This window comes from Mytilus galloprovincialis, chromosome 5, assembly GCF_965363235.1.
Source record: "Mytilus galloprovincialis chromosome 5, xbMytGall1.hap1.1, whole genome shotgun sequence".
Classification (NCBI taxonomy): Eukaryota; Metazoa; Mollusca; class Bivalvia; order Mytilida; family Mytilidae; genus Mytilus; species Mytilus galloprovincialis.
The window spans coordinates 77,526,012-77,553,343 of record NC_134842.1 but is presented as its reverse complement, the minus strand read 5'-3'; the positions used below and the strand labels follow the sequence as shown (position 1 = coordinate 77,553,343).

The window sequence follows — 27,332 nt, the reverse complement described above, 5'->3', positions numbered from 1 at the left end:
GCAAAGATCACAAATTAACCAAATATCTGGGTTTTTTTCGTGAATTATTTGTCGTAACTTATTGTCAAAAGTTGTATGTGTTCCTGTTTTCTCCTATTTTTCGCACATATACTGTCAGTCGAAATAGAAAGTACAATGATGTATTTTTAGTTTATTCTATTTTTAGATCATGTTATTACTACGCATAATGGGGACTATTGCCACGATTACCTGAGGGCACCGATTACCTCAGGGCATACAGCAGCGGACCTAACTGCCACCTGCGTATAGAACACACATTAATGGAGAAATATTCATTTTTAATCAAGATTAACAATAATCTACAAAATATTTCCAAAGAGTACATCTTCATTTATTAATTTAATGATTTTAACATCAGCAACATATTCTCAATAACATTGTTCTCATTTGTTATAATTTGCTACCATTTATATAAAATAGTTACTAAAAGTTTTCATAAATGACCTTACCAATCATTACTGATATTTTCAAAGAGATCACAGTCAATCAATTTATGTTTTCACTATATATAGCTAGTATCATACATGTAATAACAAGTTTCGCCTTAATCATAGTCATTCTTATGTATTCAAAAATATCACAGATATATAGACATCTACATATATATAGATTTCTGGAGAACAAGTATCAACCATAAACAAGTTCTTTGTCCATATCTGAGCTTTGTTTACTGTATTGGTCCTGGTTAGAAACTAAAGATAGTTGTTGCTCACACCATCTAAAAAAAAAGTAGTGAATTCAAGGTTTTGCTTTTTTCTATTCTTAATCTTTACAATTAAGTTTAAATATAGTCCAGCTCTAAGCTATGTTTGATGTAAGTGTCATGGCAATGATAAATAAATTTGAGTCGTATGACGATTTTTTTTTCAGTAATTTTCTCATTAATAAAATTGAGAAAGGAAATATGGGGAATGTGTCAAAGCAACAACAACCCAACCATAGAGCAGAAACCAGCAGAAGGCCACCAATGGGTATTCAATGTAGCGAGAAACTCCCGCACCTGTAGGCGTCCTTCAGCTGTCCCCTTAAAAAATATGTATACTAGTACAGTGAAAATGGACATAATACTAAACTCTGAATACCCTATTTATTATAAATATTACGGCCACAAATAATCAAGCACAGGTTTTTATGTCATTTAAAAAAAAAAGGAACACAGGCACTTTTTCCTACCTGGATTATATAAAAATATGCGAAGATTAATTCAATGGGTTGTTTAAAAATAAAGTAAGAGAACGAAAGCTAAAAATTTTGAAATTTTACCATTTATAAAGGGGCATAACTCTGGAACAGTTAAAGTGACGCCAACAAAATTCAAACTTGATCTGTGTTTTTGGTAATAAGCAATTTATATAAGTTTCATAACATTTGTTTTAAGCAAACTCAAGTTTGAGAACGAAAACCAAATTTGGAATGTACAGACAGACAAGGGTAAAACTTAATGTCCCCTCTAACACAGCTTGGGCATAAAATGGTTCAAAAGACAGAAATCAAGCAAATGGTGGATCGTCTTGGATGTCATATAGTTTGATTTAATTTTTTTGTTTGCTGTATACAAAACACATAACATTTTCCTGAAACAAGAAGTACTGACATCATAAAACCAAATATCTTTCACATGTTCCCTTAGTTTCTGCTTCATATCATATAGACATTTAGTTTCTGTTTCATATCATATAGACATAATTATTACCTTTTACATGCATAGATATCAACTGGTGACATTCCACAGATCGCTGTATGTTCAATCATTAATATTCCTGAAATTAACATAGAAATGATCATTCATGAAACATTTGTTAGAACTTTTAATCTTTGCACGTGTTTTTAATACATCTGTCATTCCTTTCCTTTTACTGTGCACTCTAAACAATTAAATACCAGCTTGAACAGGAATGTGAAATTTGCATTTAAGCTCTGAACAAAATAACTTAAAAACCTGAACAAATCTTTTATGTTATAAAGAACTTTAAAACTTCAACATACTAAGATAAAATAAATTATGTGGCTGACAGGTATTTGTATAACCTCCCAATTTAATAAAGTGATTTGAAGTAAAAACAAATCTTGAAATCAATAACAGAGATGCACAGAAATAACTACAATGAAAATAAATATCAATTCAGTTATTTGAATAAAAAGTACTGCACATAAAATTGCATTTTTTACATCAAACTTTTCGAATTTTTGAAATTTTCTGCATCATTCATAACTATTTTATTTCAATAAGACAAATCTTTTTAGTAATTCTGCATTCAATAAAGGCAACAGTAGTATAACGCTGTTCAAAACTTGTAAATCTATGGACAAAAAACAAAATCGGGGTAACAAACCAAAACTGAGGGAAACACATTAAATATTAGAGGAGAACAATGACACAACATTAAAATGTAACACACAAAGAAACGGACTAAGCATTAGACAAAATCCGATGAGAATAACAAATATAACATCAAAACCAAGTACATGAATTTGGGATAGAAAAGTACTGTGATATGTCTTATAGTAATGTGAACTCACACTAAAATAGTCAAAAGTGACTCAGATATGTTCTTTACAAACTTGACAATAAATCTATTAAGATAAATCAGATTAAGGTGGTACCTAACACTACAGGGAGATCACTCTGTAATATCACCTAAACCTTTTCATTATGTTGTGTTGTTAAGTGAATATTAAACTCATAAGAAACCTCAAATTAAAAAAAATCATGCAAATGTTTTTTATAACTAAATGGATAGTTTTCATTATACAACTTATGTACATATACTTTTTTCTTAGGAAAATTCTTTAATTTGTCCATATTTAGAAGAAGTTTACTTATTTTTAATTGCTTGCTTCCAGGAAGCAATTCGCCGACATATTTTCCGTATGCATAGTGACCTGAGCGTAACCCTCCTCGTAAAAATCCGGTGATCGCAATATGCATGGGTCTGTCATTAAAATAAACAATCATCTGATTGTACATGTTAAACACATGCTAAATATCCATGCTTTTTGGTATGTGTTTACAATAAGGTGACAATCGGTAAACTTCGGCTTTAAAACAGGGCATTTAATGAGCAGCCATATTTTTTATATCATAAAAGACAGAGAGAAAAAAAATGACGATTATACGATATATTTGCGTACAAAATGACAAAATCGTGCACAGAGTTCTAAGTTTATCATATATACATGCATTGGTTCAAGAATTGAGTAAACATTATTTTTCACCTCTCACTGGTTTCATATGACTTTAAGCTTCTCAATGATCAAAATTAAAGTTTGTCAAACTGCTATATGACCAGTGTAATTTTTCTGATAAAATGGTTGGTTCAAATTTTCTGAAATTTTTATATTTTGTCAAAAGATCAAAGTAAATACTTTGTCAAAATTTTATGAAAATTAAACGAGCCAAATTAATTTTTGTGAAGGTGTTGGGCACCACCTTAAATGAATACTTACCCATGTATATTCTAGACAAACTATAGGACAAATCTCTAGCAGCAAAACTCAAAACATCCAAATTTCCTTGATTTTTTGTAACAAACTGCAATACTGATTTCAAAGCCATCTGTAACTTTTCTGCTTCTTTTGATAACTCTTGAGGTGTTCCAGATAGTTTATTGTCCACATCATTTTTTAAAGATATCAATGCCTGACCATTTGATTTACTGATACATCTTAACACATCTAAAGACAGAATATTTGTTGTTCCTTCCCATATAGTCAATACCTGGGTAAATAAAAAGGAAACAAGTTGTAGTAGTAAATTAACTGATTTTAATATTGAAGGCCAGACACATGTTTAGTTCTTTGGTCAAGTTGTTGTCTCTTTCCCATATTCCCCATTTCCATTCTCTATTTTTTTTTCAAAAAAGTTAAAACTGCCAAATATAGTTGAAGAGCATTGTAAATGCATTTGGCTTATAATAGTCACATTGTTAATATCAATCAAAATTCTCAAGGATTTTTCAGATATTTTCTCCTAATGAATTCGGGATTATGACATTTCAATTAATGCCTTATGGTGTTAAGTCAACTTTTAGACAACTGAATGTTCAATGTTTATCTTTGTTAAAAACAGTTGTAAAAATACTCTTGAAAGTACACTGAACATATCAATTGACTACAGGCAAAATATACTGCATTAAAATGTTCACAAAACTGACTGAAAGGCTGAACATATCTGAAATGTATAACTAAATTTATTGTTTACCTGTCATACAAAATTTTAAGCTTAGAATCTACCATGCCTCCAGGTGAGGAATTTTCCAACTGTGTTGAAAACCCATTGGTGGACTTCGGCTGTTTTCTGCTTTGGTCGAGTTGTTGTTTCTTTGACACATTCCTCATTTACATTTTACATTTTATTTGGTATTTTATTATCTGGTCTTTTCAAAACAAACATTTCATTTCTAGGTATATTGAGTCTTACCTGAGCGTCTCGAAGAAAATTTGGTAACCCAGTCTCCTCTATATAACCTTGACCTCCAAAACTTTCCAAACCTTCTGAACTTACTGACATAGCCTGAAATAAATTAGAAATCAAAATAATTAAAAACATTAAATTAGAAAATATAAGATTGTCTTGATGTGAGGATCACATGTATTAATCAAGAGTTGATATATATGTGGAAAAGATAACAGACCTTTATTCAGGTATAGATTGAATTAGTACATTTATTTTATAACACAAATTACCTGTGTTAAATGGCAAGTTAGTCTACTAAAAAAATTGAAACCGTTTGCTATCATAAAACAAATAATACATCAATTTTCAGGGATTTGTCAATTTGAAAATAGGTTTTTGCTACTTCTTCAATAAGCATGCAGCATTAACAAGTAAGAAAATGGTTGGACCCTAGTCAGAAGAAGGTGTCAAGGTACAGTGACATAAGTTTTCCAACTGCCACCTTATGAACTAGCTTTTTAAATATCTGGCTCGATGTATTAGTCTGGTACAATGAACTCACCATAGATATTAGAATTAAAATTTTGTATGCCAGATGAGTGTTATGTCTCAAAAGACTCATCAGTGATGCTCAAAACATATAAATGGAAAATGTGTCTCTTTGGGCCAGGTGAGCTAAAGATTAGTGTAGGATAACTTACTTTTGTTAAAGTATAAAACATACAGACCTTTCCAAATACAACAGTATTTTTTTGTCACCTGATTATAACACTTTCAACAAGAATGTGTCCATATTATACAGATGCCCTATCAGCACTATCATTTTCTATGTTCAGTGGACTCAAAATGAGGTAGAATCTCTAATTTGGCATTAAAATTAGAAAGATCCTATCATAGGGAACTATGTACAAATTTCATATTGATTGGACTACAACTTCATCAATCAAAGTGCTTTTAAGCACTGAAGGTAAAGATTGCTTCAATTTAACAGGGGAAGTAAAATCAAATATTGCATTGGTTGTAGTTGATTTAACAGCAATTCTATAAACAAAGGAAGATAACTCCAATTTTTAAAGATGACTTTAACAATGACATCATTTATATTTTTAGAACAGATATTAGATTCCTGCACCTTGCAAAAGTTATGTTATTTTCTTGACAAATGTAACATAATTTTGTGCCTTGAATATCTTAACATGTATTACATCGATAAATTTCTGGAAATATTCATGCATAGGATGTATAGAATGTTATAATCAATGCACTATATTTTGTGGATCAAAAAGGTAGAGATAATATAAAAAAAAGAAGATGTGGTATGATTGCCAATGAGACAACGTCACAAGTGACCAAAATGACACAGAAATTAACAACTATAGGTCACCGGACGACCTTCAACAATAAGCAAAGTCTATACCCCATAGTCAGCTATAAAAGGCCCGAAATGTTAAACAATTCAGACGAGAAAACTAACAGCCTTATTTATGTAGCCTTGAGATAAGCCTTGAGATAAGCCTTGGAAGATTTAGATATCAAGTCAGTCCCATAAGGTTTTGGTTGCATTTCATGCAATTTTACCAAAAACTACCTCGACCAAAAAATTTAACATTAAACGAGACAAACAAACAAATCAACGGACGCACATACCAGAAAACATCATGCCCATAAATGGGACATAAAAATACCAAAGTAAACTCAAAACAAGAAATATGACGAGTGGGAGTATCTTAGACTCACCTACATATACTAAAAAAACAACATATGAATACATGCGGTAAGTCCATCAGTTTGGAGATACAGATGTGGACACACAAAGATAATGAGCACAGACCTTTAAGTACACAACAAATCTAGATAGGCAAAAATTATAGTAGGTTTACCTGAAACATACCTGTTTACCTGTGTATAACTTGATGAGAGGTGTGAGTAATCTTAGTAAGTGTAATTCATCTTCAGTTGCTTTTCCACTCTCTTGTTTACTTAACAGTAACACAGCTTGGAAAACAAATAAGGTGGCAGCTCTCACTTCAGTCTGGTAATAAAAAATTGTACCTCTTAATCATCAGTCAACTACTTCATAGAAAAAAAAAATATTTTTGGTGAATGAATGAAAGAAATGAACAATATTTATATTTTCTATCCTTTCTTTTCTTTACTAATTTAAATCGTTATTAAATCTAGTAGGAAACATATATGATCTCTTTCATGCAGACTTCTATATTCCCTAAAGATTGTACAAACAATTGTCTACTGTTGAAGATTGCAAGTTGACTCTTTTGCTTTATTTTTATTCATTGATATATATAAGTACATCTGAACCAGTGGACCTCTACGACATATTTTACCCATCTGATCACCATGAGTGATGGTGATACAAGGCTGTAAACACATTCTGTATATATAATTTGTCTTAATAACAGCCTAACTATGTTAGATCCGCCACAAATTTTTGCTCTTCCCAGGCAATCAGAACTCATGCTACTTATAATTAGACATCGAGGCACCAAATTGCCTTGCACTATGTCCAGAGCCCTAGACCATTTGACCACCTTGTCTTAACTTAAATCGATATTTCGGTGGCCAGTTGATACATTTCCTCTTTATTTTTTTCTCTAAAATTGAGAATGGAAATGGGGAATGTGTCAAAGAGACAACAACCAGACCATAGAACAGATAACAGCATCTTAACACAGTACATGATATATATGGCATACAAATGGAATATTAAAGATCAGCTGAATAATACTGGTATATAAATTTCATATCTTCTTTCAAAAATCGAATGGTTGATTACTTTAGATTTTTTTGGCTTAGATATACCGGTAATGTTACAATCTAATATCAAACTGACCATCAGGATCTTGTAATTCAGTGGTTGTCGTTTGTTTATGTGTAACATATTTGTTTTTGGTTCCTTTTTTTTATACAAATAAGGCTGTTAGGTTTCTACTTTGAATTGTTTTAGCTGACTATATGGTATGGGCTTTGCTCATTGTTGATGGCCGTACGGTGACCTCTAGTTGTTAATGTCTGTGTCATTTTGGTCTCTTGTGAACAGATATCTCATTGGCTATCATACCACATCTTCTTTTTTATTCATTCACGGAATAATTACCTCCAATCGGGCCAGTGTTTGGACATGTAGAGGATAATTGTACAGTCGATTACCAAAAGCTTCTCTCTTTAAACTGTAGTCTTTAGATAATATTAATAATCTAAAAATATACCGCTATATGTTAACAGTAGCTATATTAATCTAAAAATCTATGATCATATTTTTGCACCCTCGTGGAGGTCCTCAATCACATGGTACAAAAAAATCCTTCACTGTTTTTATTTTTAATTTCAACTAGGTAAAGAAACTTTCCCACTAGTATCCTTTCAAAAGTCCATTAAACTGCCTCCCCAGTACAGGTATATAATATGATTACCATAATTCAAAAATTAACAGGCTATTATTTGAACTTTGTATATTTTCTTGTGCTTGAAATTCTTAATAAATTCCGTGTTTATTTAAGAATTGAATGCTTCTTTTTGTAACTTCATTGGGGTGTAAAAGCGTTGACCGAAGTACATTTTGTATGAAGCACGGTCAACGCTTTTAGAACCCTATGAAGTTACAAAAAGAAGCATTTAATTCTTATAATTACATTTTTTAAGCAATGAGCATAAAAACACGAATTTTATTATTGTTTTATTTAATTCACCTGTTCACTTTATTGTGGGTCCACATGTTATCATGAACAAAAAGTTTTATTGAGCAATGCAATTGCTTATGGAATAACACATGATGTGCAGTTAGCCAATCAGAATAAAGTATCATAATATAACATACATCTAATGTAATTATTTGGAATTATAAAGTTTTGAGCGGTTTATAACACTTTTCATACAATGTGTTTTGTATAGAGAGTGTTGTGCACGGCACAGTACATTCTATTGAAAATGTACTATTTTCTTTGTAATAGAAAGTGTTGTGCGCAGCACAGAACATTAAAGGATGTAATCTTCTGACTTTTCAGTCTCGTTGAAATCTCGTTCTTGAATTATTTCCAAAACATGTGATACAAGTGGAAAATATCAATGATTTTAAAAATATTATAATGAAACATAACTCTGTCAAAAAATTGTGTATTTACAATAAATGGTTTTTGAGTAGTCCAGTTTTCAAATTTTACGACCAATCAAGTCAGTATTTTTAGCCAAAATTTTGAGAAAATGGGTTAGGGATACAAAAAATGATTTTACAAGAATCATGTACATCCCATATCATTTTGGTGTTTTCAAAATTCTTAGATATGTATTTTTTCTATCATTTATAACAAAAAAGTTGAAATAATATGCATTTTGTTCTTAAAACAGAGAAAAATCACAAAAATACAAAATTGACAGCATGGTAAATTTTACACAAAAAAGCGTCATAATATGATAAAACTTTCTTATATTAACACCTACCTATAGTTTTTTTTAGTAAAATTTATTCAGATTGGTCCACTTCATCTTTATAGAAAGTATGAAAAAAAGTTTAATTGTGGAACTGTGATTTTTTTCACGATAATAGCCCAAAAATAGGTAAAAATCGATGAAAAACGGAAAAATCTTCAAAATTGGGCATTTTCAAAGAGCCGTAGCAAAAAAAGAAGTGCACCACCATATAATTTTTTCTTCACCAATTATGTTGTTACAGTCTTATAAACCCAAAAATCAGGCTAAGAAAAAAAGTTTAATTCTAGAAATTTTTGGCTCCTCAGAGGTGTACATCCTTAAGTACAGACTAAACATGGAATTTATCAAAAAATTTCCAGAACAAGAATTTATGCAAATTCCATAATTAAAAATAATTCCAAGTTCAAATAATACCCTGTTAATTATAATATTTTTATTAATGTGACAATGTTACAGTACAGTCATGTATTAGGTTCACATTAATAAAAACTTGCATTCATAATTTCGGAATGGATTTTTCTTTATCAAATTGTGGGCTAAATGTCATTATTTGATTTCACATTTTTTTCTAGTGGATTTGCATTTATGAATACACACATTAATTTCAGAATGTATAGTGTATAACTTCATCAAAAGGGATGTTCCTATTACCAATTAAGGTTAGCAAATGAAATTTAAAAAAAAGTTAATTAGACTATGTAGACAGCTCCTATGATTCTGTGACCAGGTGAGCTGAAATAAATTTAGACTCACTTTCTCATACTTGAACATGCGGCAACAGCATTGTGTATTCTTGTCAATGTTAACATACTGGAAATTCCTGCCACACCTTTGCCTAGGTCTGAAATCTACAAAGTCAAACGTCCAAAAATAAATCATTACATAATGATGAAATGCATACCATTTGGCCTTTTTTGTTAGAACTGTGAACAAAGATTTCCTACAATTTTATAAACCTAAAAATAAAGTGGCACATTAACTTCAATAAACAGCTGCACCCAAAGGGCATGATACAAAATGTACACACATTACATGCATATTGAAATTGTTGAAAGATTTAAAGGGCCTATCATATAACTATTGAAAAATTTACATTGAACTGCGAAAAACTGACCAGAGGTTGTTATTGATGATATACTATGGATTCATTTATTTTCCGTGGATATTAATTTTAGTGGATTAAAGTAAATTGTAGTTAATGGTTTTGTTAAAATCTGAATACAAACCTTTGGTAGATTAGTCAAACATTCAAATTTGTGGTTTTACATATACATGTACCAACAAATTTAGAAATCTAATTAGTGCTCTCTAGATGAATAAGCAAATCATCTGGCATCTTTATGTATTATCCAGAGCTAATTCTCTATGATAAATTAACAAATTTTATTGACTAGGCATTAAGGCCATTTTGTAGCCAGCGTAATGCTTAAAGAAGCTGAATATAATAACTGAATTATTTGATCATTAAGCAAGCAACCGTCAAACAAATAAACTAAGATTTAATTTAACTTACTTTTGAATGGATGAAAGGATTTTACTATTTTTTACACTTCAGGCATAAAATTAACACTCACGCAGCGATCAAGCATAAAAAATGAGTGAGTGCAAAGATTTAATTTTAATTAGATTGCTGAATATTCAACATCTTCAACATCAATACTTAGCGAAAATATTGTGATCTTCATTATATTATTAGACTTATATGTCATATTGTCAAGCTAGCAGCTTATCGTTATAGTGGATTTAACCAACAACTTTTTGCAAGCAATTTGTAACTTTCAAGCTATAAAAATAACAGAAATAATATCCTTACAATGAGTCAAACATGAATCCTCTCTGGTATGATTTCATCAAAGCGCAAAAATAAATCCCTGCAAAATTGGTTGGATAAGAATAAAGACAGGAAAAATATAGGTTATTGTACAGTAGATGATATGTAAAAAAAGAAATAATATCTGTCAGCACAAATACCTGAAAAGAAATATCTGTAAAAGAACTAAACGTAATCTTTCACAATCTCTTTAATTGTGGCATAGAGTGACTTTTAAACATTCTGCTATCTGTCTTTTCACCTGTATAAAAAATTCCCAATGTTTTAAATTTTACATACTAATAAGGAAAAACATCAAAAGTTCAATGTAGGATAAAAACCTTAATTCACATATTTTGTTCACTGACCCCCACACCCCTTCTCTAAACTTAATTTGGGAAAAATATATGTAAAACCGATTTTGGATTGATAAAACTTGCAGCACTTTTAACCCCCACCCCAAAACTATTTGATTTAAGTTTTTTAGCCTACATCGATCTTTGATGTCGTCCCTAACTTAGGAGAAAAAGTTGAATATACAATGAGTCATCATGTAAATGATCCATCAGACTCCAGTCATTATGATCAGTTTGATAACTTTTTTATCTTTTCCACAAAAATAGAATTTGGACTATTAAGAGGATAATTTTATCTTCAATAATGAATTGTGCTATGATTTTCTGATTATTGGCTTAATTCGTGCATGTTACAACAAGTATGAAAATGCCATTGATTGTTGATTGTCTGATTACAATTTAGTGCTTAACTGAGAAAGATATTTATTTTTTTAGATCAGCAATTGACAGAAAATAACAGCTTTTTATTTGGGAAATGGTATTTTCTGTCTTTTTTAAACTTTTGGTACTTTATTTCTTTGCATTAACAAATAAATTGCTTTAAAACAAGCCAGCCTTCCAAGACTCTAGAGTAATTGTGCAATGTCATTACCAACAATTGATAAGAATGATAATATTAGGAAATGAGTTGATCTTTAATCTGATAATGATATTATACTTCAATGGCACTTTTCAACTTGGTGTATATACAAAATTAAAGTTGACCATTTTAAAGGTGAGTCCAGGGACTTTTCAATTTTGGCCATGGTGAGTCCAACAGTAAAGCTGTATTTTATTGCAATATAATTTATTATTTTAGTCTCTATGACCTATATAGAGCAATGCAATTGAAACTTTTGCTATAAATTGATGACAAGTGTGTTCAGCTTATACAATTTTTTTCAACTTTGATGCAGTTTTGAAAAAAAGGCCATTCCAGACTGATTTGCATGAGTCCTGGACTCATGGACTCACCTTAGTGAGAACCATGCATTTTCGTAATAAACTCACTTTCTCATATTAGAGATAGCCATGAGCGCAGTATGTATCCTAGATATTGTTAACATATTGGAAATTTCAGCAACACCTCTTCCTAACTCTGATACCTAAAATATCAAATATATACAGACGAGGAAAAACAGCAATAGAGATAAGAACTGATTATAAGAGGGAGGTAAGGGATGAAATTCTAATAACAATGTTTAACACCATACTTAAAACTTTTCATCTCAATGTTTGATGTAATTCTATTCTCCACTTTATTATTAACTCAAAGTTATGGAGAATTGAAGGCAATGTTTTTCATCAATGTGACTCTATTCATGTCTCAAATATTTCTTGAAGAGAAAAAAAAATGGTTCACCACTAATTTTGTTTTACGGTAATTCTTCGAATTAATGTTACCATTATCTTCAAGTACTGAATAAAAAATTTCTTCCATAAAACATGCTTACTCTAACTGCTGAAGTTCCATCCAATAATAATTCAGCTGTGGGTAGTTGTCTAGTTCCCAATTTGTCCTTCAATTTTATTATCTGAATGTTGTTTAAACTGCCATCGTTTTTCTTAGTTTCCAAATAAAATAATGATAGTCCTTTGGTACCCTGTTGAAAACAATAAAATCAAAGCGCTGTAAGCACTGAAGGCAGTTAACCAAAAACAAAGGCAAACGTAACTATGAAAACTGTGGCAATGTTGCTTCAACATTAAACATTCATTGGCACTCACACCACATCTTTCTATATCTATAGTACATTTATGTTTATCTAATGAATTAATCATTAAGGCAAATGATTTGTATGTTATCAAGGTTTCAAAAGCAAAGCATATATCAATGTATATTTTTTATGGTGAGTCCGCAGTGGTACAAGTTCAGAATGATTGCAGTTAAAATACTTGGTAGTTAACGTTGGTTTTAGTTGACTGCTAGTAGTACAAGTTGACTTAGTACGAACATGTAATAGTATGAATGGACTGGTTTTCCTGGTGAGAAAACTGAGTTTGTGTTCTACAGTAAAAAAGTTATGAGACATGAATCAGACAATTGTTCACTACTACAGGGATCAAAGGTGAGGTCTGACTGACCTGCCCATAGTAAATATAAATGATTTGTTATTTTGTCCTATACATAAATATATATAATTTAGGGGTGGGGATCTCAACCGTTCCCAAGTTCTCAAACAGGAGGGGTGGGGTGACCACAGGGATTTCCCCTATATTTCACTTGATTTGTTATATTGTCCCATACATGAGTATATATGGTGTAGGGGTGAGGATTTTCAAAATTTTTAAGTTCTCAAACAGGAGGGTGTACAATGACCCCAGGGACTCCCCCATCTTTCATTTGAATTGTTATATTGTCCCATACATGAGTATATATGGTGTAGGGGTGGGGATCTCAACGGTTTTCAAATTCTCATACAGGTGGGTGTGGGGTAACCCAAAGTACTCCCCCCTACTATATTTCATCTTATTTGTTATATTGTCCCATACATGAATATATATGGTTTAGGGGTGGGGATCTTGACCGTTTTTAAATTCTAAAACTGCAGGGGTGGGGTGACCCGTGACTCTCCCTATATTTCATTTGATTTTTCATATTGTCACAAACATGAATATACATAGTTATGGGTGGGGATCTCGATCGTTTCAAAGTTCTCAAAAAGGAGGGGGTGGGGTAACTCCAGGGACTCCCCTTATATTTGATTTGATTTATTATATTGTCCTATACTTGAATATATGCAGGGGCAGATTCAGGCAGGGGTGTGCGCCCCACTCCCCCCCCCCCCCCCCCTAAAATTTGCAAAGCATGGGTTGTTCTCAGCTTAATAAAGAATATTGTTCGATAATTTTACCTCAAAATGGTTTTAGCACCTTTAGGGGTGGGGATCTCGACTGTTTCCAAGTTATCATCAGGAGGGGGTAGAGTTCCACAAAGAACACCACCTATCTATCATATGATTTGCTTACATTCAGGTATTATTAATATAGTTGCATTATTTGTGAAAATAAAGTAAGAAGCTGCCAGCTGCTTTAATTGACCCTTCAAAATTGAGAAAAAATACCCCTTCATAATTGCAGTAATAATTATGTTTACACTTTAAAAGCATCTCACATGCATTATCATCATTTATCACTGATAAAGAAAATGTATACTGTCACCATGAACATATATATTGTTAGATATACTGTTCCCAGCTGTCACATTGTATTGGATTTTGACATTAAAATTTGTCAAAAAGTAATTTTGAGTTTCTGTATAAAATATTTTCTGCCTTTTCTTTCTTTTAAATATATATCTTTTGGTTAACAATTCTAGTGTTTATATTCCTTTACCATTCATAGATGTATTTTTTCACCTGCTTAAATTTTTTTGTAGTTGATCCCCAAAACACGGAATTACCCTTATCCGCCTCCAGAATCGGATCCGATATTGTAAAATTTTCTTCACAGCAGCCATTCTTATTGTATTTAGAATGTTAATTTTGTCAATCAGATACAATTTAACTCGAATTTACACATTATTTGTCGGCGATTTTCTGTATAAAGCTAGCGGTTGAACAAAATGAACATTGCTGTCATGAATAATAATGATAAAAATAAGTTTTTAGATTGTTTATTTGCATGGAGACTGGTGAAAAGGTTTGAAGTTATTTCTTATTTTCTTTCAAGTGGTAGGTGACTACATCGGGCGTAGGTAGAAACTAACTGTCCAAGTCGAAATTCCACTTGCAAAAATGGAAGGTCGCGGACCTTGGACCACCGCTGATTTGCACCCCTGCCTCCAAATTGAAAAGATACGAAAATTGCGTCTTCTAATTTGAAATTGCCGCCAACAGCATGAACAGTTGAACTTATATAATAGACTACTGACGTAGTTGTACTATGTATTGATGACAAACAGTATCCCTACAACTTTTGCCATTTGGGAAATCTAAACTACTTGTCTGTAGAGATTTTCAGCAATTAAATATTTCATACAATTGTTCTTTGACATTTTAGCCAAAAGCACATGTAATAATAAACTACACAAGGATTCCTAATCAACACTACTTCCTATGTGTAACTTCAAAACTTTTGGGTGATTCAAAGATCATTTAACGTTTTTCTGGTCATATTTTTTATATTCAAGAATACAAAGTATTTAAAACAAGAATGTGTCCTCAGTACACGGATGCCCCACTCGCACTATTATTTTACATGTTCAATGGACCGTGAAATTGGGTAAAAAATCTAATTTGGCATTAAATTAGAAAAATCTAACCATAGGGAACATGTGTACTAAGTTTCAAGTTGATTGGACTTCAACTTCATCAAAAACTACCTTGACCAAAAACTTTAACCTGAAACTCACACTTTCATTTTCTATGTTCAGTGGACTGTGAAATTGGGGTCAACAATTTAACTTGACTGTAAAATTAGAAAAATCATATCATAAGGAACATGTGTACTAAGTTTCAAGTTGATTGGACTTCAGCTTCATCAGAAACTACCTTGACCAAAAACTTTAACCTGAAACTCACACTTTCATTTTCTATGTTCAGTGGACCGTGAAATTGGGGTCAAAAGTTTAATTTGGCTATAAAATTAGAAAGATCTTATCATAAGGAACATGTATACTAAGTTTGAAGTTGATTGGACTTCAGCTTCATCAAAAACTACCTTGACCAAAAACTTTAACCTGAAGCGGGACAGACGGACGAACGGACGAACGAACGAACGGACAGACGGATGGACGCACAGACCAGAAAACATAATGCCCCTCTACTATCGTAGGTGGGGCCTAAAAAGATACGGAAATACCGTAACGTTTCCGATTTTGGTTCTGTTGTTAGGGATTTTACTTGTGACGTTATTTAAGTTATGACGTCATGTTCAATGTAAACAAAGAAAGGCAATGCATCAGGTAGGCCTAAAGTTTATTCATACCAAAGACAAAGAATGATTAAAAATGAAATATTGGTATTGTGTTCCTTGAGTTCCTATATTTTACTAGACTTATCAAAGTCTCACGACAACAAGACCGGAAGAAGGAAGTAGAGTTTTGTGTTCTGCGCAGATCCGGAAATTAAAAAACACGACAAAAAAAAATTGAACGATTTTGAGCTCATTAGTACAATGAAAAATTCAGGAAATTTTCCAGATTTTTTTTTTTTTTTTTTTTTTTATTGAATTTTTCTACTGTAATAGGGGACTTCGTCCCCTTAATAACAATGGCAAGTATTTCAGCATTTATTGGGTAGAACATAAATCTAGGGTGCTTGCATAATGCAGCTTAACTGCATAAAAATATCAATTTACACCTGATAAATATATATGAACTGTTCATTGGTATAAAAAAGAATATGTGGTATTATTGCCAATTAGAAAACTTTTCACAAAAATTGAAATGACACATTAACTAACGACAATAGGGCAATGTGTGGCCTTCAACAATGAGCAAAGCACATACCACAGTCAGCTATAGGTCACTGTATATTCTTCCACAATGAACAAAACTCATACTGCATATATTGTTCCCTTGTTAATAACAGGGATGTTAGTGCTGATTTTTTCCTAACATTTGGCTTGTTTCAGAAATTGTAAATTGAAGCATGGTTGTCTTATGTTATATCTTAATACTTCTTGTCATTCAACAAAATGTTTTAAAATGAATTTGGTTTAAACAGTATATCTTTTGATAGCCTCCGTTATTTTTGTTCATATCTTTAGACTATGTAAAGCTTGACTCTATTTGATTACATTTACATCATTTTGATCTTGTAGATGTCTGTTAAAGCTTTGTTGCATTGAGTTGCTGTTTCATTGATGTATACCCCACATCACTTTTATTCATATGTAATTTGTTTTGCACTACCATTTATATTTTATATATTTTGTTCACACTTATATCTAGCATTTTGTGGGTCAGAATATAGATTCTGACAGCATCTTTATCAACAATTATTCATTTAAAATGCATTTTTCAGTCCAACCCCCCCCCCCCCCCCCCCTTTCCTCAGAAAATAAAATGGTCATCTTCATAGTATACAATATACATTTTTGACCTACTTCTGTGACATTATTCTGTTTATCAACTACACGAGCTAATGTGAACGCCATATCTGAATCTGTGGCTGACGAGAACCATTTGTAACCATGTAATCTGTAACTTCCATCATCCTGTTCAACAGCAACTGTTTCTGTACCACTAGCTGAATGAAAAACAATTATTGAACAGAACTTGAAGGATATATAGCTGAGAAGATTCTTCTGTAGCATATAAATAAATTCAAAAACACAAATTTCACAAGACAGATCCAATTTTAGAGGTTAAACAACTTTGGAGAATGGATATATACCATAAGTAAATAAGGATTCAAAATAAGTAAGCTCTAATAACATGAATAAAGTCCTTAAAGATGCAAAGAACAAGATTTGGTTACCATAATTATTTCTTGCTCATGAAAAAGTAGACATATTTAAAGAAAATTCTTTTATATTACCAAATCATCTCTCTTTATAAAGTAAGATTATTGTTTTTGTTTTTTTTTATTTGTCAAGACTGTTCTCAAATAATATGCTTTTTTTACACGAAAAGATGAGTAAAAAAACCCTTAGTTTTATGCATTTCTAATATTCTAATCTTGTTAATTTTGTATTACTTCATTTAATTCTAAATGATTTATCAGTAATCAATCCTGTGTAACCTAATGTCCGGGATAACCTTAATAAGTTTTCAGATCCAAGGCAACTTGAAATCCAACTTTTGGCATCTGAAATTTGTATGGTTTTCCTGTCTGCTCTAAAGTTGTCTCCCCTTACCTACATCAGAACCTCCTTTCTTTTCAGTCATCCATTGGCCAGATGTCCAAAATTCTTCAGGATTCCTTGAAGTTAAGTTTTGAAAAGCCTTCAGTAATTGACTTGTTGGATTTTCTATTCTCTACAAAAAATATCATAAATTATTATACAGAGAAAGCATAAAAACATAAATTGTGGCTTACAGTAATATACAGTCAATGATTGTAAATCGCATAAAGATTTTCAATCAATACATTTCGTCTGCTAAAATAGAACAATTTTAGTGTAAAACCAAATATATATGTAACACTCCCAAATGTGTCCTTCCCCCCAAACATGTCCGATTCCCCCAAACGTGTCTTTTCTCCCTAAAAATGTCTGAAATGTACAATATTCCCAAAACGTGTCCAATATTTAACACCATAACGTCTCACGTCTTTTAGCGTTAATACATGTATCTCCTAAATAAAATCGCTGATAACGTTTACGGCTATTCTATGATGGGAACACAGGTGACAAAGTTTTCATTTATTAGCTTTTATTAGTTAATTAAATGTAGGTTTTTGATGAATATCATAATTCCAAATTCAATCTGTAATTGTTAATCAACTTTTAACTGAAATTGCTGTTGTTCAGTTGCAAGTATTTCATACTCATTTAGAGCGAACCTACAAATAATTATAGAGTGGAATTAATCAGTAACTTTGTAAATTATTTTGTACTTATAAACTCTGATAATGCTTTTCATATTTATCCGAATATTGCATGGCTGGCGTTAAGCAGCATTTTTTTCTCACTTTTGTTAATAGTTCTCCATCTGAATTTGTGTGTATTTCAAAAACTCATCAAATCATAAAATGGTTATACAGTTTTTTCATAAATTTTAAGTTTCCAGCATCACTAAAGATACACGATCAAGAGACATAACGTCCAGTGCCAAATAGTTCATGCATTGGTTTTATAGATTCTTTTTATTAATATGAATGTTATGTGATCAACGCCGGTTATTAGTGATTACCGTAATTGCAAGTTTAATTTGTACTGTATAAATTCGTTTTCTAGACTGTTGATAGCATATTGTTGCAAGTACTCTATGCATATTTAGAGAGAAATGGTTTTACATTTGCTGTATAAATTAACTTTAGACTGCTGATGGCATATTTCCAGTTGCAAGTATTTCATGCATATTTATAGAGAACATAGGTTACAATTAAGTTTTTAATTTTTTACATTTGTACTGTATGAATTTACTTTAGACTGTTGATTGTCCAGTTGCCGGTGTTGCACGATATTTAGAAAGAACATACAAATTTTAATGTGCAGAGAAAGGGACACTTTGACCCGTTAACTGTACAGTGTAACTAAACATTTTTGCTTAAAATTTACATACGACATAGCCGAAATGACGCCCCCACTTTTACCCAGTTTTTTTTCTGCCGGTTTAAAAAAGAACTAACGTACCTTATCTATATTTTTAATGAAATGGTAAAATTAGTTTACGTTAATGAATTAGCAATAACCAAATAACGCTTGATATGGACACGTTTTTTGGGATTGGACACGTTCTGGGATTAGTTAGGAAATGGACATGTTTGGGTGTTTATACAATCACACGCTTTGGCGATGTTTTTAATTAGACATGTTTTGCATTTCAGTGACGTCAATTAGGACACGTTTGGGGGAATCGGACACGTTTGGGGGGGAAGGACACGTTTCTGAGTGTTACATATATACAGCTATTTTTTTTTTTTTCTACTCTTAAACATGTATTAGTAAAAGGTATGACCATCTCACACCACATGACAGAAGATTCTGGTGCCAGAATAATTTATTTGTTCCACTTTAAAACTAAATGCTCAAAGGAAAAGATTGCAGGAAAAAAGAAAATATATACGGTGATTTTTTTTAATTTTAACTGTTTTCCATATATTTAAATATTTATAACATGACCCCTTCAAATCACAAATCTGTGATACAAGAACATGATCAATTTGGAAACTTAATGCATAAGTAAAAAGTACTTACCCTTATAATTGTTGCAGCGCCATCTGTCATAGCCAATGGACAACTATAAAGTCCAGAGGATGAGGCAAATATGTACAGCTTAGACATCTGATGTAAACGTCTGAAAAACAAATTACAGTTATCATTTAATAAAAGTGTTCAATACACTAATAGGCTATTTCTAATAAAATTCTTCAGGGATTCACTTAAGAACAAAAGATAGCAATTTTGTGACATGATTGATATACATGTACTGTCTAAAATTAAACTACAGTGTTACTCTATTGTTTCACATATTCTTGTTAAGGAGGCTCGCAGGTACAAAAAAATCAGCAAAAAATTAAACATTTGTTTTTTCATTACACTATTAGTTAGTACTTTATAACATGGTACAAAAATCACACAGACAAATCAATATGGTTTGGCCACAGATGACTTTAAAAATGTTTATTTATATCATTGAAAAAGCTCCAAATTATCTCCCTTTGGTGCAAAAATTGCATACTTTTTAAGTTTAAATTGAAATATCTTTTTTAAATCATCTGTGACCTATCTTTTTTATTATTGTTTTCAAACTAGCTATACATAAACTAAATAATTGTAAAATTTAAGCGGTGGTTTCAGTAATTAAGTTCTTTTTTTATTTCATTATTACCAATATTTCTCCTATTAGTTCAACAGAAAAAAGGACCTTTACAAAAATGTATGCTTCTGTCGGAGGCAGATTGTTAGTTTAAATGAACGGTGACCCCATATTTTTATTTTATCTTTTTATTAGGTATAAGATAAAGTTTAATCATAGAAAAAAATAGCAAAATCCTATATTAGAAAAAAAGTTGATTTAGACCCACAAGCCCCCTTAAATTTAAATAATTGTAAAATAAGGGATAATAAAACTTTAAAATTTGATAGTACATGTAAATTAGTATTCTACATTTTCATGATTGGCTTTGTCATGTTTGTTACTGATCATGCTGATTGCAAGTGTACTGGCTACACCTTAGTAAATTATTGTTGTATTTGCAACCATCAAATCATTAACTGATGGAGGCAAAATTTTAAACACAATAATTTTAATTCCATTCTGATGCAACTGTTATTGAACAACATGAATAATGGTATTAGAACTGACACCACAAACATGAACAATGGTATTAGAACTGACACCACAAACATAAATAATGGTATTAGAACTGACACCACAAACATGAATAATGGTATTAGAACTGACACCTCAAACATGAATAATGGTATTAGAACTGACACCACAAACATAAATAATGGTATTAGAACTAACACCACAAACATGAATAATGGTATTAGAACTGACACCACAAACATAAATAATGGTATTAGAACTGACACCACAAACATAAATAATGGTATTAGAACTGACACCACAAACATGAATAATGGTACTAGAAGTGACACCACAAACATGAATAATGGTATTAGAACTGACACCACAAACATGAATAATGGTATTAGAACTGACACCACAAAATGTTTAATAAATACATAACATCTAACCTCCATTCTTCGTTTGGGTTTTCATATCCTAAAGAAATAAGACCTTCTTCTGCTGAAATATTGTGCATTTTCTTCCATGCTTCACAGGTAACCAGTTGATCTACTCTGTTACCCCATGCATCAAATGTCTGTACATATGGTTTCTCTTTTTCACATTGAAAACCAAGGTCATCAATTTCTGTTGAAATTCTCTCACTAAATCTGAGTAGATCATCTTCTACTGTTTGGTAATGCTAAAAAAGTATGAATGTAAAATAAGTACTACATTCTGTATAACTATACCCAGAATATTACAATTACATTTTCTCTGACAGGCATGTCATGCATGTGATTGAATTCAAAATTCAAATTGTTTATCATGTTTATCAAACTTTTAATTAATCAAAATGTTTAAATTCTTTTAGTTTTTTTTTAATGCCTGGCTTCCAAATAAGTTATTTTCTTTCTCCAAAAATAATGGTAAAGATAATTATTTGAGACCTATGACAAATCACGATAAGAATATTTTGACTAATCAGGTTAAGGATATTTTGACGAATAACAATAAGGATATACTGATGAATCATAGTAAAAAAAAATTAAACATTAGACACCTGACGGTAGAGGGCTACAAAAATACTACCTTCATGATTATGGTTTCTGCACAAATGCAAAAATAGGTAAAATTTGCTTTCAAGGGCAATAATTTTTGTAAGATGTTTAACTTATAAAACAATTTCACATTCTAACTAATATATCTTTCTTTATATCATCATGATTGTAGTTTTTGCAAACAACTTGATAAATTCATATACATTTTTATTAGCTACCAACATCATGAACATGACTAATCGACATAATTCAGAATTTTTTTTAAATGGACATTTTAAAATTTTTAGGGACAACTACTCGGTTTGTCCAATTTCACTGAAAACTTTTATTTAAACCAGCTGCCAAAAAAAATATGTTGCAATAATCATTGATAATAGACCACTTTCGAGTTCATCCATCACCGGAAAAAACTCGTCAATTATACGCGCCTTTATGACGTCATTTACCAGATAGAGGGGGTCGCCTGTATCCCTGCGTTCATCAAGCGTCTTAGTGATCGTCATTGTGCAGGATAAACTAGAAATAATGGTTGTTCTGTAGGTACTTAATGACAATTCCCTAATGACAGCAATGCTGATTGTCAATTTTAAGAATTCAATTTGCTGAATAATTCGTACAATATAGAAATATAGTTTTCCAACCACTCGATCAACATTGGAATGGAAGTGACGAAGCCCCTAAACGCACAAATGTCGTTTACTAAAACCAGAGTTTTTGACGGAAATGCATCGAACTCGAAAGTTATCTATTGCATGTATTGGGCCCAGTGCTAGTGGTTTCAGCTTTTCATGCAATTATGATAATGTTACTTATCAGAAGTTTTTATTTAACGCTTTAAAGTATAGTAGCCAACAGATGCAAAAAACTAAACTGGCCAGCAAAGCTTAGGAAGCTACAATTTTATTTTATTTATTTAATTTTTTTTTGGAGGGGGGATAGGTTAGGATGAAAAATTTGCTCTTGGACTTTTTTTAGCATATCCAACTATAGCAGTCATCACGTGACTTTGATGACGTCACACATCACCTGTATTAAGCCCAAGTAAAATGTATAGAAATGCACAGGAGCTTTCAAGAATCGATAAAATAAAGTACTTTAAGTTCATGATACAAAAAGTGTGGGAATATATAGTAATTCCTCATATATTAAGAAATATATTTATGCCTTTTGAAAAAGTTTAAATTTTGGTCTTCTCCCTTCCAAATGCTTTTGAAAATTTGTCTTGCTGCCTCGATAAGTTCACACTGTTAATCATCCAACTCCGATAAATATTGGATTTTCTGTTGTGTTAACCCTAAAATTGCGATTTAAACAAAACAGATGGAATAATTGTCTTTTTACTATATTCATAAATATTTGAAATATCGTATATGCAATAGCTTAATTTTTTATCATGTCCCTTCCAAATTGATTTGAAAATCAGTCATTTTCAGAAAATCTGGTATTTTTTTCAAGATGGCAATCTCATTGACAGCATGGGATGACTTGGTAAAAATATATTTTGTAAGATTGTTACATTGAAGTCATTTTCAGAAAATCTGGTATTTTTTTCAAGATGGCGACCTCATTGACAGCATGGGATGACTTGGTAAAAATATATTTTGTAAGATTGTTACATTGAAAATCAAATAACCGTTGGATGCTCGCGTTTTCAGTCATTGTCTTACCTTAGAGCAGCATAGAATCAAACATTGGTTACTTTTGATAAAGCTGTTACATGCTGTTTATTTTATGAAATTTTGAAAAAAAATGGCGACCAAATAATTTTCAAACGTGGACGATGTTCGACACTTATTTTGTACATGCACATAATTCAATCTAATTTCACTGTTTACATTGCAATTAAATATGACATGTTATAGTCACTATAATGATAGCCAAGGGCATAGCTAGATAAAGGAGATACTAATTAAGTCATAAAATCAACGTGATCAAAGATCGAAAACAAACATGGCAACTAATCACGATGTAAGTTTTGACAATACGTAAATAATAAATAATAATAATACCAATGTACGTGACTGTAGATTAATTAGTGTTCTCGATGAAATTTATTACGATATTATTTTATATTTATAAAAAAAGACCTCGAATGGATATTAAATTACCAAGGTGAAATAAATATATTGTTTAATTTTCTTTAAATCATTCATCGGGTAACCAGTAAATTTTACATAATCCAAATTAAACCAGTAACATGCAGAGTTATCGAACGTAATTATGACTGGAATAGTTGCATATGGGTAATTTGTCCTGCCTTTTTATTTTTCAATCTATATGGTGATGCCTTTATCTTTTAGTTTAACTTGACTTTTTTACATAAATTGTCATCCTGCTTTTTATTTTATTGCAAATTGTCTTATCCAAATCCAGGTCCGTTCGCGCCCATTCACGTTCACACCCACTCATGTTCGCGCCCAATTTTAACTTTATAATCAAGTAGTATTCTTATAAGTATTATTGTTTTCATTGTCTCAAAATAAAGTGATACAGCATTTTTTTTGGTGTTGAATAAATCTTAATCATGTTTTGGATAGTGTATTGTTAAAAAAAAATAATATTCATTTCTAAATAAAGTGGGATTCTGTCAACGTTTTATTTTGTGTTTAATAACTCATAACTCATGTTTTGGTTAGTGTATTACTATAACTTTGACTTGTTTCAAAATGCAGTGAGATTCTGACTACGTTTTTTTTTTTGTGTGTTGATTTAATTTTATCATATTTTGGCAGAGACATATATGTATATCATGTATATATGTCTCTGATTTTGGTTATAATATTGTATTGCTATATTTTATTGTTTCATTGTTTCAGATCAAAGGGACCAAGCTGTTAAAAACAATTATCTTTTGTGTTTTTCATTTAAAATCTTCAATCTTTTACTCATACCAAGCTATAAATACATTCTGTATTTACACGTAACCAATTAAAAACAACAAGGATGATTTTCCAATTATTCAACTGGAATTTGAATTAAAATTGGGCGCGAACGTGTAGAGAGCGAACAGACCTTGGGTGCAAACGTGCGAGGTGCGAACGTGTAGGGTGCGAAAGTATATTGGGCGCGAACGGACCTGATACCGTCTTATCCTGTCTATTTTTTCTAGCCAAAACTGGGTTACTACTGTCCCACCCTTTTTAGCCACGCCCACTCTCCCCCTATAAACTCAAATGGTAGCTCCCTTAAATATGTGCTAGTACAACTTATACCTGTTTTGGTATATTCTTCTCAAGGATTTTCAACAAAGTTTGGTCCTGTTTCAGAAAATTTCCCAACTTAGGTTTTGGCTGTGTAAAGTGGCCTAAACGAGCACTAGAGAATGGAACAGTGTGTTCAAATTCATTATCATTTAATGTAGTTGCTTTTGTGTAAGCTGTTCGTGTCAAAATTCTTGTCACTCTTGTCGTTCGTTGTGTTGGAAACTTCTTCAAGAAGTTCTGCATTTTCTCTTTTATTTATTTACATTTTGAGTTACTTCCCTTACAATTAACTGCTATATTCAAACTGCTGATCCCGAGCCAGAACCCAGAAACTGGGTGCATAAAAAATACATAAAAATACATATCGTAATAGCAAGGATTTCTATAGTAAAACTAAACAAATACTTGTTAATAATTAACAAAAAAGGTAAATATGCTACACAGTCTTGAAACTAAGCCCTTCAGAGTGAAAATATCTTCTCTCAATTTTAAAATGGTTAAGTAGAGATATAAATCTGTCATCCACTACTGATTAGGGGACAGATAATATTACATTAAACAAATGTTTAAAATGTGTAAATTTTTGATAAACCATCAAGTAAAGAAATTACGAAGTAAATAGTAAATATTTTGATTTAGTTTTACAGCTTCACATTACCTCATCAGATATTAAAAAAAAAGAAGCACAAGTTTTTAATAATGTATTATTTTTTCATAGTTTTTTATGTTATATCTAAGCATTGAATCTTTAATATATGGTAAATTTCAACGTCTTAATTAAGTTCATTAATACAGATACATGAAAGGTGTTGTTACTTAAATACTATGAGCGCTCTGAACCACACCCTCTTATTGCATGTATTGATTGTATTGATCGTCATAAGATGGTTAGATGAAGAAAAAAAATATGTAAAAACAATTGGGTATAATCCTCTTGTAGGGGATAAACCCCATTGATACTAAATGACACCTCACTATTTTTATGGTAGGGGTGTTGCATTCACTGAGGTTCAGTACCTATAGTCAGAGACCGATCCCGAACTTTTTAAAGAGGGATGACTGACCTAATAGAAGGCCCGCTCCAGTCCAGCTTCAGTGATTCCCTATGTAATCAACCAAGTTTTTCCCATGAAAAAGGAGGAGGGCAACCCCAGGGCCCACAGGTCCCCCTGGGTCCGCCTTTGATAGTTATATTAATATTTAAGAACGAATGACCAATAAACTTATACACAAATCAGGTGACAAAATTCCCAGGTCTTTGGGGAACTTCTTTGGAAGGTGAACTTTCAAATTACATAATTGGTTTAATAATATTGACCATTAATAATTTGAGATTCCGAATAGCATATCATTATATATGATATGAAGATCCTACATACCCCAAATCAATATATATTTATCAAACGTTAATGCATTTTTCATAGTATGTAATAAAAAGAGGGTCATTCTTATATAAAACCTTACAAAAAAGGGGGAGACAGTGTATTTACTACTAACCTATTTATGCAACAATTACCACTTCTGGATCACAATAACATAACATGTGGTTCCTGTCAACTAACTAATTTTAATTGGAGTAACAGATCAATTTGAAATTATGGTGTTTTTGTAAGTGGTGCAGATGATAAGTCTAACATCATTTTGATGTGATTTCTCGGGCTTAGATGTTGGATTGTACATAGAACAACAAATGATTTTTATGCAATAGTTTCTTATTCACAGGATCAGCATGTCTGTTGAATTTGAAGCCATTGTGTAGACTTTTCCAACAAGATGCCAGCATTCTTATGGATACGAACTGTGTGTCTGTTCTTGCTGGCCATTTTTTTTCATATGAGTCGGACTTCATTCAGACACTTGAAAAAAAAGCAAAGAAGCCATATCATTTAAGTTCATTAACAATCCAAACTTTTCTGATTGGGTTCCATTAATATTCCCTCCAAAAGTAGAGATTAGGAAATAATTCATGGCTGCCTCTGTCTAAATTTTATACTTTTACCTCGAATTTGACATAAGCGGTCATTTTAGTACCAAAACCTATGACAAACGAGACGATTTTAAATTTCAAAATTATTATTAAGTTCCCCAACCTTAGTAGGCTAGCAATATACCTACACCATCTGTACATAGGATGTACATCTCCCAACTCATTCTATATATTAGAGCTTGCAGCTGCTACCCATACTTTATATATGATGTAAGGAATATGACAG

The 27,332-nt window shown here is 31.5% G+C and overlaps 1 protein-coding gene across 2 annotated transcripts; it reads right to left on the bottom strand.

Annotated features, from left to right (window-relative positions):
- Positions 1 to 287: 287 nt before the first annotated feature.
- LOC143076445 (acyl-CoA dehydrogenase family member 11-like) lies at positions 288 to 25,404 on the bottom strand. Of its 2 annotated transcripts, none has more exons than XM_076252224.1 (13): positions 25,129 to 25,404; positions 21,326 to 21,558; positions 19,817 to 19,916; positions 17,813 to 17,933; positions 17,060 to 17,202; positions 12,463 to 12,612; positions 12,020 to 12,114; positions 7,533 to 7,632; positions 6,309 to 6,449; positions 4,442 to 4,534; positions 3,469 to 3,739; positions 1,715 to 1,781; positions 288 to 739 (listed from the first exon to the last, which is right to left on the bottom strand). In XM_076252224.1, exons 1-13 carry the CDS (start codon positions 25,360 to 25,362, stop codon positions 649 to 651), a joined length of 1,839 nt encoding a protein of 612 aa, XP_076108339.1. In that variant the 5' UTR covers positions 25,363 to 25,404; the 3' UTR covers positions 288 to 648. The 2 variants fall into 2 exon arrangements, with proteins under 2 accessions (XP_076108339.1, XP_076108338.1); XM_076252223.1 differs by lacking the exon at positions 12,020 to 12,114 and adding an exon at positions 9,617 to 9,711.
- Positions 25,405 to 27,332: the final 1,928 nt, after the last annotated feature.

Bases quoted from the DNA above. Each gene is read 5' to 3' on its own strand.
- LOC143076445 (XM_076252224.1), bottom strand. From the start codon at position 25,362: ATGCAGAACTTCTTGAAGAAGTTTCCAACACAACGAACGACAAGAGTG. The intron at 19,917-21,325 runs GTTAGATGTTAT...TTTGTTTTTCAG, and splicing joins AACCCAAACGAAGAATGGAG to ACGTTTACATCAGATGTCTA. The intron at 740-1,714 runs GTAATAATTATG...CTTTTTTTTTAG, and splicing joins GATATCTATGCATGTAAAAG to ATGGTGTGAGCAACAACTAT.